This window comes from Nesoenas mayeri (assembly GCF_963082525.1).
Source record: "Nesoenas mayeri genome assembly, chromosome: 5".
NCBI classification, from domain to species: domain Eukaryota; kingdom Metazoa; phylum Chordata; class Aves; order Columbiformes; family Columbidae; genus Nesoenas; species Nesoenas mayeri.
The window spans coordinates 59,161,578-59,175,332 of NC_137548.1; the positions used below are offsets into that span (position 1 = coordinate 59,161,578).

Below are 13,755 nucleotides of genomic sequence, written 5' to 3' on the forward strand. Positions count from 1 at the left end.
GGACTAGCCCAGCTGAGGGAGAGAAGGGAGTTGCGGGCTGTAAGGACTCTCTGAATGTTCAAATAGCTCAAAATGCATGTGGTAGAGTTTTCAGAGTTGGAGATGGTAACCCATCTCACTCTGATTATTCTCCACTTACTTGGTGTGTGTTTGAAAGGTCCTTGGCCTTCGCATTTTGTGCAGAATGCGGTGCTGTCGGTGTGTATCCGGTGTGGTGTTTAATGCATTGGACCTCTTGGAATAGGTAAAGGAATTCCTGGAATATGGTTGTGGGTTCTCAAGGAGCTGCTTTGATAGCAATTTGTCATTACTGAGAAAGAGAGTTGAAAGAAACTTCAGTTGAACTGTAAATAATATCTGAATGTTTCTATGCTATGATACTTTAGAAGTTAAAGGTACAAGTGCAGACTCCTTTTTTGTGACTGAAGCTACCAAATTTCACTTCATGCTTGTAATTGCTGGAAATGTACACCAAATCAGTTACACAAACTTGGTATGTATGCCCTAAAGTTTGACCAGCATTAATGTGATAGGCAGCAGTCACTTGTGTGCATTTCATATGGTATTCTTAAGCTGCTGAAGCTACAATGAAATTTGAGAATTGCTGTTTTAGGCTTAATCATCCAAGTCATTTTGTGAATGTAAGCATGATGTCTGCCATTGCCACTTGCTACTGATGTCTGTCTTTCCTCTGGATTGCACTGATTTGTGAGAATTATTTATAGGGTGTGGACATGTAGAAACTTCTCTACTGGTGATCGTTTTAGATCTCAATAGGCCATTAACTTTACTTGGCAGTCAAACCTCACACATCTGTTGTTTAAACTCTTGACCTGAAACTTGTGATTTTACTTACTGATTCATGCTGTCAATATTTTTGTCTGTTGGAAATATTCAAATTTGGAAATGTTGGGTAGAATCTACATGAAGTTTGAACTTAAAGGCTTTAGGTTTCACTTTCAATCTCTGAAAATAATTTTATAAAAGAACTGCACCAGGAGTTAAAATCTTGGGAGAATCTTATATCATTTGAAAAATAAAATAGGTTTGTATTGCTTTGTCCTCAAAGTTTATTAAAATGATTCTATAGAATTTTAATGAACTCAGTGATTCAAAGATGAAAAGTAGCAAGCCACATCTAAGTGCAGTGTTAAAACCACTAGTCTTTCATTTGAATATTGTTTTGACAGATGTAGTAACACTAATTTTTTTGTTCCTCTATTTTCAACAAATACAGAACCTATACGGTCAAAGCTAACGTTTCAGTCTTGCAGATGGCACTAATAACAATGCTTCCTTTGTTAGTATATACAGAATTACAGCTTGAATTACTTCAGTGGCACAATATGCTTTATGCTCTGCAACTTACAAATACAGATCTTTCATGGAAAAAAAAAAATTCTTAGAAAGGTATATGGGGTAAATGATTATGTAGAATTCTGCTCTAGAATGTCCACCCTTGTCAGACCTGCATGTTGATTGCATGTTTGTATTATAAAGAGTCTTTTGCAGTTCTGGTCTAATACATAGTCAGAAAACCACATGCAGGCTTGGGAATGTCATCTCCTTTCCAGAAAAGCAAGAGTGTAAGAGATGGAGTGATGGGATGAAAGGGTCAGTGTTTCCATATTTTTAGAAGTTTAACATCTGAAATTACACTTTTAAATATTTATTAACCAAAATAATAGCTTGAGAAGTCTACTATGGTAAAATAATCATAGGATGGTTTCCTAAATTGTAGCTTTCAGTATGAATCTGCATTTGCCTTTTTAGATGCTTATACAGTTGAGGGTCTGCAACTTATTTTACTAAGCTACTGTTGGTGTGCATGCTGTGTCACAGGATGGCAAATAGGAACATCTAGCTTTGAGGACTTCTCACAAGTACAGAATAGATGTGCTTACTACCTGAGTGGTTGCTCTTCTCTGAGGAAAAGGCAGTAGGATATTTTTGGGTGGATCTGTGAACACCATGTCTATGTTAGTTTGAAACCCCCGATCTATGCTCATCTGTTTTGTGAGGTGTAATGAATTTGGTGAACTCCAGTGTCGTTTTTGTCAGGGTAAAATGTGGTCAACTTTATATATGCTTTAATTGAAAAGTAGGAAACACTGCATTTGAAAGATGGACTCATCTGTGTGATTTGTCAGAGCAGCTGAAGGCTCCTAGTTACTTCTAGAATTCCTGAACATCATATAAACAGTATAATTCATAAAATTCATTTGTTTGTGTCATGTGGAATATTGAAAAGCAACTTTTGCCACTCAGAATTTGTTTAGAGTGAAATAATTCTTGAAAATCTTCCAGCAGTCCTTTACTGAGAAATCAAGAGCTGAGAACCCAGCGTAAGAGTATTCTTATACCAAGAGCAACCTGTGGATATATATGTCCAGTTCAGGTGATACCTGGAGCCCATCGTCCCCTTCCACCCTCCACTGCGTGCACCAAGGAAAGCAGCACACTAGAAAATCACACATGCCCCAGACTCGCCTGTCTCTGGAGAGAAGGGATTCGGGCTAAAGTCAGGGCTCTTTGGCAACACCAGTAAGGGGGAAGATTGGAAAACTTAAGTCTTCCACACAGGGCAGTTTTCTTGATGACTATCATAGCATCATAAATCAGTAGTTTCAAAATTATGTTTCCAAGACTCTATTAACCTTTACATCACTTTAGCAAAATGTATATAACTTTCAACTGATAGCAGGTAAAACTAGTAAGCAACAAGTCATTTAAATTGTGGTGGTGTTTGTGTGGGTTTTCCTTTCTTTTCTTTCTTTTTTTGTTTCCCTTTGTTTTGTTTGATATTTTTAATGTGTGTGTTTTGGTTTGTGGGATTTTATTGTGGGTTTGGTTTTGTGGTGTGGATTGTGAAGGTTTTTTTGGTGTTTTTATTAGGGGCTGCGGGGGGGAGTTGGTATTCATTTTGTTTGGGGTTGTTTTTTGTTTGGTTTTTAATTTCCAAAACCTCTGTTGAATCTGAAATTGCAAAATGGTATGTAAAGAAAACAATTGCTAGCTACACGTACTAATCCTGGATTATGGAAACTTCAAAACTGGAACTTCAGTTCTCTATATGCAAAGGAGGAAGTCTTGCCTTATGTATCATCCTATTGAGAAATGCAGTGGTCTAATTTGGGCTATTGTTGTAGGTCATTTTGTGGGGCAGATAGAGCATGTCAGTAAAGGTTATGTCAGAATTTTGTTTAGATAATCTAGACTGAAGGTGCAGTTGAAGAAGTTTGAAAAAGAGCAAGGATGTTATTAGTATCTTCATTCTCACCTCCTGTTTTTCCTTTCTGGAAAAATACAAAGTGCAATGCTTCAGATTCACAAACAAGTTAATTTGATGTTTGCCCATAGTCAGAAAACATCTTTGTAGAGGTAATTTCATTGTTGCATTTTTGATAGTACAGCAGAGATACGAAGGCAGGTTTTCTGAAGACCGTTAGGAATAAGAAAAGTCACAAACTTCATCACTTTACTACCTTTGGCTGCATACTTCAAAATGGGTTCATGTTAATAAAAACTTTCCTACGGGAAATAATTCAGGCATGAAGGGACAATTTCACATGAAACTGGATAGCTTCCTAAGTTATAAAGGCAATAATAAACTGAATTACAGGGTTATATGCTAATCTTGTGCTTGAGCCATCTGAGGTAAAATGTTTACCTGCGTCTGGAGGGCTTTTTTAATATAATGAAGGAATTTGTCAGTGAGAATTTATATCTTGAATTGTTGTTTGAATTTTCTTATCCACTCACTTCCTTTTTTACTTCATGAAATGTAGTCTGTTCTGTATCACAGCTTAGCTAATATTTTATGTAACACTGCTCCTATGATAATGTAAATGTTAAAATAGAGTCCATTGAAGTTCATGTTAATAGAGAACTTTTTAACAGTATTTGGAGGCTATTCCTTTTAAAGTTATTCTGTGAATGGTGGTTTGGGCCTCAGTAATCATATTTTACTTACACTATAAAACTGACTTTATGCAAAAAAGACAATTTAAAGGATTATGACTTGATAATTTTGTTTTTATATACTACAGGATATGTTTTGGAGTTGCAGACAAAGTATTTTTGCTGAAATGAAGAAGAAATTTTCACAGGTAGACAGATGAAACCAACTTTATAAAATGATAACCAAGATACATAGTAACAAGCATGATACTGTAGCTTTGGTTTATTTCTTAACATGAGCATGAGCTATTGAATTTTTTGTGCATGTTCTTGAATACAAAGATTATATACATATTAAATGCAGTCTTAACAGTAGAAGCTTCAAATTTAGTATGTGTTTAGATGCTTTTACACTAGTGTGTGTGCGTTTGGGCCTCTGTAGCCTTTCATTAAAAACATGGAATTGTGTAGTTGTCAGAAAATATCAGATTATGTAATGATTAAAATTAAGTTTTGTGTTTACTTTGTGGACTTGGTTTGATAACAGCTGGTCAAAATAGGTTTTAGAGGCCAGTATTGCCTTTTATGCTATTTTTATAGTAAAGCTGCCACAAAAAAAGATGTTTACATTGTTGCCTGATAGTTCAGATGATATAGGGAATGCTTGCTATGAATAGGACTGAGGTTATTTTTGCTCTATCTATTTACTATGAACAACTTGAAGCAGTGGCAGCACAAATGATGGCTTAATACCCTTTGCTATACTAACCCTGAGTTAAACCAGTTCAGTCTGTCCGAATTACATCTGTGAACAAGGAAGAGAAGATTTGTCTGACAAAACATCCAGCAACCCAACCAGCAAATCTTCTGTAATCTTCTATGATTTGTTTGCTTAATGTTATTTCCATACGTCAGATACTGTGTGTCTAATTATTTTCAGTAGCAACTCCCATGTAAGTCACAATGGATTCACTATCAAGGGCAGTGGAGAAAATGTGAGGTGGAGTTGAATTTATAGGTGTCTCCTGCAGAGAGGAGGGGAGCAAAGGTGTTGGTTTTGTGCAGGTGGTAGGACTGTGAGGAATTGAGCCTCCATTGGAGAACTTCTGTTCCTGACATGCTCATATACAGTGTCAGGTCAAGTTGTGTGGTCTGTACAAAATGACTGTGGGAATCATTAAATCTGAATTAACTTACATTTTCCTAGATGAAGCTGTATGAATAGTAGCAAGCGGCTCTTCACCTCTCCGCACTGTTCTGTAGAGGAGTGTGGGCTTCCACCCAGAGCAAGTCTCTGCCATTGCAGGGGAATCTGGGTCAGAAGTGTAGGTTGAGCTTATGAGTTTGTTGAGGTTTAGCTGCTGCTTATCTTCTCCAGAAAAATCAAGCAAGCAGACCACTGAACAAGCTTCAGCTTCTCTTTTGTAACCACATGATGAAACAGACAAAGTGTGTGCTTGTTGTTTAGGAAAAAAAAAAAAAAAAAGAAAAAGAGAAAAATGAAACTCTGCTGGGAAATTCAAAGGAAAGAACCCAGGAAAAGTAATCATTGGTGAAATTTAATTTTAGTCTATTTAAGTACAGCCCTGCGTGTCTCTGTGGGGGCTGTGTGTGAAAGTGAGGACATAATATGTCAAAATGACTTTGACTTCTAAATTGTGTTTTCTTTATAATGTCTGGTTAATGTTTCAGGAATAGTTTGTCTGCCTTCTTGCGTAGTAGATCATAAACCTAAAATTCTTCAGTAAAGTTTAAATGCATGGAGGATGAAGTGTTGGAGACTTGCTGGAAATGGTGCCTTGAATCTTTTAGAGCGTGCAGTTAATGAAGGTTTCCACACAGGATAGTACATTTGATAAACTTACAGAAATTGACCTTTAAGTCTTAAGAAAAATCAGAGTCTAAAGCAAAGTAAGGTAATACAGATTGAGGGGTGTGTGGTTTTATTTGCCCTTCTCTGCTAACTTTTTTCTGTTTATAATAGGAACAGACACTGCAGTCAGCTAACATGTCATTTAATAGTTATGTGTAAGATGAAGCTGGTCTTGAAATTTTGTAAAATGAAGGGACACAGCATCAACTAAAAGTTTTCTGTTTAGGTTCAGGCTTACTGACATAAGAGCTCTCATAAGGGACTATAATCTACTTTGCTGGTGGTCATCTGTGTTGTGTAGAGGCTGGTTGTGTAGAAATGCTGAAGTTGTTTAGTTCTTTGTAGTTCTTTATTCTCTAAAATATGGTCATGACAGGCTGACAGTTTTAGCATGAACATTGTTCTTTCTGTTGGTGTTTTTATCCACTAAAGATTGTGATGGCACTGCATGTATTTTTTAGGTGATGTGCCCTTTAGCCATGGACTGAGATTTGGGTGCTCTGACATGCATTACTAATGCTTTTTCTGTGTGTTAAAAGTTGAAAAGGCTGAGTCCTTGGGGACTAATTATTTCTTTTACTGACCTGAGGCTTTCTTGTGTGACCTGTGTTTAAATATTAGTTACTCCTTATTATTCTACAGCTTTGGATAATTGAGAGAATTTATTGTTTGTGCTTAGATCTTTGACTTCCTGGGTTTTCAGTGTTGGGAAAACACCATTTTCTTGGCTTACCTGGGTCCATAAAATTTTATCACTATTCTGTTGCCACCTTCATCCAAGATAGTTATAATTTGGATATATTGAAGTTGCTGCTTAAAGTCTTCACTTTGTCTAGTAGCCATTTGGTAATGTTAATTTTCTTAACGCTGTTTAGGCAGAAGAATTTCTCCTGTGAGTCTTGCAGCAGTGGATTTAGTAGAATAAAGTTGGTGGCTTGATTATGAAACTTATTGTTTAATGGTCAGCTTCCAAGATTATTTGGAAGCTTGCAGATCTTCTGGGTAGCATTTCTAAAAACCACAGAAGTTATACTTCTACCTCAGCAGAATCATAGAATAATTTCAGTTGGAAGAGACCCTCAGGATCATCAAGTCCAACCATAACCTAACCTAACTCTAGCACTAAACCATGTCCCTAAGAACCTCGTCTAAACGCCTTTTAAATGCCTCCAGGTATGGTGACTCCACCACTTCCCTGGGCAGCCTGTTCCAATGCCCGACAACCCTTTCCATGAAGAATTTTTTCCTAATATCCAATCTAAAGCTCACCTGGCACAACTTGAGGCCATTTCCACTTGTCCTATCACTTATGATCATGTCAAAGCAAAAAATGAGCTTGAAGTGATGATTTAAAAGTCTGTTCCTGATTTGAAGCCGACTTCTGTCTGCTTACTGGCTGAAAATCTATCCAGAACTTGAGCCAGTGTATCTCTATACAGTGATTCACCCACACAAATTCCTTCTTGTTCTATAAAAATTGAGCTTGTTTTTATGTATATTTTCCAAAACTGGAAGGTTCTTAACTTTCTTACGCCTGATTTCAAAAATAACAGCCAGTTTTAGGATCCTTAGGTTGTAAAAGTATACTACATTTTATTGGGGAAGGCTTGTTTTGATTTTTTTCAATTAAACTTCAGAATGTTCTTGACTTTATTCATGAATTGTTGCCTGCTGTCATTTCAGGTGGAAAGTGCTGCTGAGGAACCCAGGGTGCTGTGTATAATACAAGATACCACAAATTCCAAGGCGGTGAATGAGCGTGTTACCTTGAACCTGCCAGCTTCCACCCCACTTAAAAGGCTGTTTGAAGATGTGGCTTCAAAAGTGGGCTACGCAAATGGAACTTTTGATTTGGTTTGGGGAAATGGAGATAATGTAACTGATACGGTATGGCAAAAGTGCTTTTTATTTCCTCTTGATAGCAAACATTTAAACCTTTACATTGTAGAAAAGTGCTGTCTACATTGTGTAGTGCTCATTTATTTCCTGTAAAAATTCGTAGTAGATGCGCCAGAGCAGACTGATACTACCATTTTTATTTGGTAGAATTTTATTTTGTATTATATCTACATTTTAATCTCAAGAGGTGCTCTTAATTGATACATGTATTTATTCATTAAACAAAATAAACTAAAATGGTCATTCAGATGTAATGCTAGTTTTCATTATCAACATGTATTTTTATTGATAATACCTGTGATAATTAATCTATTTCCTGTGGTGGTCTTTGAGAAATATTTTATTCTCAACAGAAGCCTGTTGTGTAGTGACTTTACATGTTTATTATACCTATTTTAATTTATTATACACCCCAAAATTATGATTAATATAACTTAGGAGCTTTATTGTAAGTCAACATTGGTTTTAGTTAATATGCTTTCTATAGATGCACCTATAAAACTTTGTAAGATTCCTTAAGAAACAGACATTATTTTATTTCAGTTCTTGTTTATGCTTGACTGTTTTTTTTTTCTTTTAAAAAGTGTATGCAAGCTATATAGGGCATTAGATGGTTTGATGTTCTGCAAGAAGCTTGTAGACCAATGTCTTGATTCCTGAATAGATTACCCAACTTCTAAGGTTTAGACTGTACTGTAATACTTAATTTACACTGTTTCTTAAACTGTTCCGAAGTTCTTTCAGTATTAATGATGGGTATGTTTTGTTTATATTGTATTGTTAGTTATTTTCATTTCATCTTTGTGTGTCAGAAGCTACTTAAAGCAGTGTATTATACTTGGATGGAATCTGTTAATTGTGTATAGGTATGTTCGTGGGTAGTTGGTTTTACAGTGTCGTGGTTTATTTTTAGCAGACTCCTATAGACCAGAACAGTGACAAAACTATTCTTGATGCTGGTTTTGAGCCAGGGAAGAAGAACTTTCTGCATTTGACAGAGAGAGATGGTGAGCAGCCTCATATAATGCCAGTAAGTAAAATATTCACTCAGCTACATGAGCAATAGTGTTAGCGGGGAGAGACATGTTCTGTGTATTGCTCTTATGAGATCAGAAAATGAAATAAAATTGGGCTATATATTTCATACCATAAGCTTCAGGAACTGTCTCAACAGACTTCTAGACTACTGTTCTACACTTCTAGGTTTCTCCTGAGTAGGACTGATACCATTAGTAATGATTTACTGTCACTTTTTATTCATGCTTGTCAAATATTTATGTGATGCTTTGCTGTAATTTTCTAAGGTTACATAATTAATTAATCTTTCACAGGTTTAGAGAGAACTCTTAACAATACAGGTTTAATCATATACCTAATCATTTTCCTCTGGGTATTTTAATGCAATATGGGGCCACTCTGACAGAATTCTCAGAAACAGCAGTCCTGTATCAACAGCAGTCACCTGCTTCCGAATGTACCTTTAAGGAAAAAAATATAAGAGTTGTCAGTTTTGCTAGAAGCAACTGTCTGCAATAACAAAATACTTAAAGTTTCCTATTTCTCAAATATGTGATGCAGTGAAAGATAAACACAGCTGCAATTTATTTAAATCAGGGTTTGGATAGACTAGTGGTATATTAAGATTTATTACTCATCTCTCATGTCAGCATAATGCTGGCCTACTTAGGCATTGTTATGGACTGAATTATCTGAAAAATGGAAAAAAAAAACCCTTGTCTAAATAACTGAGATCAAAATCTGAGGGTGATTCTGAAAGAATATTAAATTATAATTTTTGTATACGAAAAAAATCTTATTCTGTATTTCAGTGCAGAAAACTTGAGACATAGGAGATAACTAATTGCAAAATTGCTTGTTGTACGTGTTATAGTACGATATTTGATTATACAGTATTCTAAAGGGCATTTGCTTCCTCTCATGTGAAGAATGATTTCTCAAAGCGTTGAGATTTGGAGGGCAGAATTAGTGTTACACAAGCAGCTGTATATCTGCAATTTAGTAAAATTTGTGTGATGCACTTGGCAAAACTGATTGCCATGTGGGAAAGAAGTAAAACTTGTAGATGCTTCACTAAAAATTTGTTGTCTAATTTTTGCATAAAACTAGTGTATTTCTGGTTTCAGGAGACGTCAGGTACAACAGAAGACAGTGCACAAGACAGATTTATAGGTCCTCTTCCAAGAGAAGTCTCTGTTGGCTGTACCAATGACTATGTCAGTCAAAGCTATTCTTATTCTTCAGTCCTGAGCAAATCAGAGACAGGTATGGTGTTCTCTTTTGTGAAGGCAATGCTAATTTGTCATTATTTTAGTGTATTTTCAAATAGCACTTCATGGTTTTTGAAATAAATTGCAATTTATTAAAAAAAACCCCGCACATCACTACTTTGTTATCCATCATGATTTCTAATGATATTTTCATATCACTTTGGGAATGGAAGAACTGTATCCATCCTTTTCTTACGTGGGCCAGCACAAGTTAAACTCTTTTGGGGGCTCTCTTTTTCCGTATTAATCTACTACTGTGTCCCTGGCTGAGTAGTCAGAATCGTATTACCAAAAGCAGTTCAGCTCAAGCTGTGTTCACTCGCCGCTTAATGAGTACTTGATACTCTGTTTTAGAGGGGCTGTTGCCAAATCTCTGCACTCTGCATTAGCTGAAGTCTTCTGCTGTAGTTGCAGTTTCTCTGCCTGCACCGTGGTTCCCCAAGAGGTTCATCTTCTGCTGCCTGGAGTCCCTCTTGGGGGGGACAGGGAGTCCCTCTGGGGAGACGGGGATGGGATAGGGAGTCCCTCTGGGGGGGGAAAGCAGCACTGCCACACAAGACAGGTTCCAGGAGCGGTCCCAGGCTGGTGCACAGCAAGTTATAGCTTGGTAATAAGGCAAACTCTTCATAATAAATTTGTTGAGCAGACACAAAAACAAACATTTATGTTACACCAGTTTGTGCACGTTCAAGATGTTTTTGAGAGATAAGAAAGCTTACCTGGCACATATCTATTTTTCATTTAATGTAACTGTGAAAAGACAAGCTGTATAGTGTAATAAATAAAATGCCTGTGTTTTAATTCAGCCTCTTCACAGAAGTTGCCTGTGTTTCGCATGAAGTAGCTGCCTTTTCATTACTAATGTGGAACTGAGATTTCTTTTATTTTTAATACTTACCGGAAGCTTCAGAGTATAAATAGGCATATTTAATTTATTTATTACACTATGTTTCGGTATATGTTGCTTGCTTATCAACTATTCTTAATATTGTATATTAATATTTTAGAGAAAATCTTAACATTACAGTAAGGTGGATATAAGTAAACAATTCCCTTTTCAGCTAATAAAAATGACACTGAAACTGACAGTTCTAATTGCTTTTTATGGGAGAAGGTTTTAGAAGATACGTGTGTAGGCACTTTAAATCTAGATTTCTTTTTTATTTATAGCTCTGAGATGGTAGTACAAATAAATGCAGATAAAATGTTTAAATTATAACTAGGATATTTTTAGTTTACATCAGGCATAAGTAAGCTACTACTACATAATTGTTTCTTAACAAATTCTGTTTTATTCTGTAAAATATATAAATCTGCTTTTAAAATATTTACATTTATTTCCCCATTGGTGCAGCATTCAACTTTAAATATTGGTTAGTATTGTGCAACGTAATTCGTGATCACTGAAATAGCTTCATGTCATTCAGGGAGATTATTTCTATTGTGTAAACTATTAACAACTATTGTAGTTGTGTAAACTACTGCTTTCCGAAAGTGAGCATTTGTAATATTCCCTTAATTTTTACAGTATAAATAACAGTAAATGACAACAGATGGATGCAGTTCTTAAATAAACATTATCACAGAATAGTTTTCTTGTCAAATGTTGTAATTCTTGAAGTGATTTTGCATCTTTTTGTGTTATTTCCATATAATTCTCCTTGTATTTTTAGGTTATGTGGGGCTAGTAAATCAAGCAATGACTTGCTACTTGAACAGCCTTCTACAAACACTTTTCATGACTCCTGAATTTAGAAATGCATTGTATAAGTGAGTATATGTAATCAAAACCTGTTCTTAAATTTGTGCTGGGATATATTGATGGGAGACCTTTTTGAATAAGTCCTGTCAAAATCTCCTTGTTTGCATACTGAAGGGCATACTTGAAGTCAAGCTGGATAAACTATTGCAAATAATGTCTGTTTAAAAGCTTCAGATTCTTAATAAAATACTAAGATATGTTACTGGTTGTGGCACGGACAAGCTTTTTAAAGAATTTGCCCCATCTTGAAAACATCAAGCTTGAAATTAAATTTCATACTAAGTATAGTCCATGTCTCTATTTGTGCAGTGAATGGCTTCAAAATTATTTCGTTTGTGTTAGATTTGTACATTTAAAGAATGTAATTTACTGCAGAAGCAGAAAGCAATTTCATTTGACTTTTTCCAAGAAGCAGAGCTTCAGTTAACCTCTGTAACCTGGCAGACCTCTTGAAATGTAATAAATGCTGATTTAAATCCCTTTTTTAGTACTGTTTTCAAAGCTTTTTTAATTGTCAAATGCCTCTGTGTTGTGAATAGATGGGAATTTGAAGAATCTGAAGAGGATCCTGTGACAAGTATTCCCTACCAGCTTCAAAGACTGTTTGTTTTACTGCAGACCAGCAAAAAAAGAGCAATTGAAACAACAGATGTTACACGGAGTTTTGGATGGGACAGTAGTGAGGGTAATGTGCAACTATTAAGCTTGTGTCATTTGCTTTGGCCAGCTGTCTTTTAGGGGCTTAAACTGCTGCCAATGGGGGGAAAAATACTGGAATAATTAAAAATAATTGTTAGAATCCACTTAGTTTCACTGGAAACAAAGTAGCCTAAAAGATGGATACTTTGTCGTGGTGTGTGTTTTGATTTTTAAAGCAATTACGTCTGTGAGTTTTCGGCTGTTAAAGTAAAGTTAAAAGCATTATTTTTTTGTTGTTAAGCTATCATTACAGTTGTTATATTTTTCTAAAGAAGTAGCTCTTCATGAGAAACTTGGATCTATTTTGAATCACCAATATCAAATGCACATGTTTCCACTTAAGTAGAAAATAATATGGATAATTGCATAAAATCAAACACTATTTGTCTTTTTGACATTTGTATAGTGTAATTTTGCCCCATAACCTGCTAACTTTTCTTGGAATAATCACATGAGGATAAGGAGTTGAAAATTGAGTTTCAGAGAATCAGTGCAAAGTGTGAAATAAGTCAGAACCAGTTTATCTTTAAACAGTGCATAGTAGCATTTCTGTATTTTTTATATATTCCTGCTTGTGTACGCAGTTTTTGTTCATGTATGAGCATTGTCAGCAAGTCAGCTGCTTGTTTTTCTGACTTAACTTGAGAGGCAGCTGCTTGTGGAATTGAACACTGGCCCGATAGTGAATAGTGTAGTAAACAGGTACATACTTAAACAAATTGATAGCTTTTTAGGAAGTATTTTCAGAGTACAGTTAGTATTGGGGCTGCTAACAGAATTAATTAAGATTGATTTCAATTTCTAACAGCATGGCAGCAACATGATGTACAGGAGCTTTGTAGAGTCATGTTTGATGCTTTGGAGCAGAAATGGAAGCAAACAGAGCAGGTAAGCGTATAAAAACTTTCTCCTGTTCATCCAGCAGTATGGTATTGTTGTGGTGGGGTTTTTTTGTTTGGTTGGTTTTGGTTTTTCTGTGTGTGTTTGGTTGGTTTTTTTAAAGATGAGTGTGACAGATGTTAACTGAGTTTTAAATACCAGGTTATTGAAAGTCTGCAATGGTTACCAGTTTCTGTGTTTATTTCAGTAGTCAAGCTACTATAATGTACAACTTTCAGAAGTGTGTTGCTTATGTGTTCCTCCCCCAGTTAAGAGTGGAATATTCTGAACTCTGGATACTTAATCTTTATGTTAAGAACAGCAAGTGATTGTGTAACTCCTGTGATAGATTCCTTGCTGTCAGTATCTATTAGGCTCTGTTGAGGGCTATTGAAGCGCAAGCGCGCTTTTCTAATGTAGGATAAAGTTAGTAATGTATTTGGAACACGTGCTAT

At 35.7% G+C, this 13,755-nt stretch overlaps 1 protein-coding gene across 6 annotated transcripts in view; it reads left to right on the forward strand.

Annotated features, from left to right (window-relative positions):
* The window catches only part of USP47 (ubiquitin specific peptidase 47), a 58,900-nt gene that overhangs the window by 12,592 nt on the left and 32,553 nt on the right, over positions 1–13,755 (forward strand). For 2 of the 6 annotated variants that reach the window (XM_080345459.1, XM_080345462.1), the window contains exons 2-7: positions 7,457–7,660; positions 8,586–8,702; positions 9,817–9,955; positions 11,634–11,730; positions 12,262–12,407; positions 13,230–13,309. In XM_080345459.1, the coding sequence (XP_080201585.1) occupies positions 7,457–7,660; positions 8,586–8,702; positions 9,817–9,955; positions 11,634–11,730; positions 12,262–12,407; positions 13,230–13,309 (783 nt within the window). Of the gene's footprint in view, positions 1–7,456; positions 7,661–8,585; positions 8,703–9,816; positions 9,956–11,633; positions 11,731–12,261; positions 12,413–13,229; positions 13,310–13,755 lie in introns of those variants that run through there. The other 4 variants (XM_080345460.1, XM_080345463.1, XM_080345461.1 and 1 more) reach the window with 3 other exon arrangements.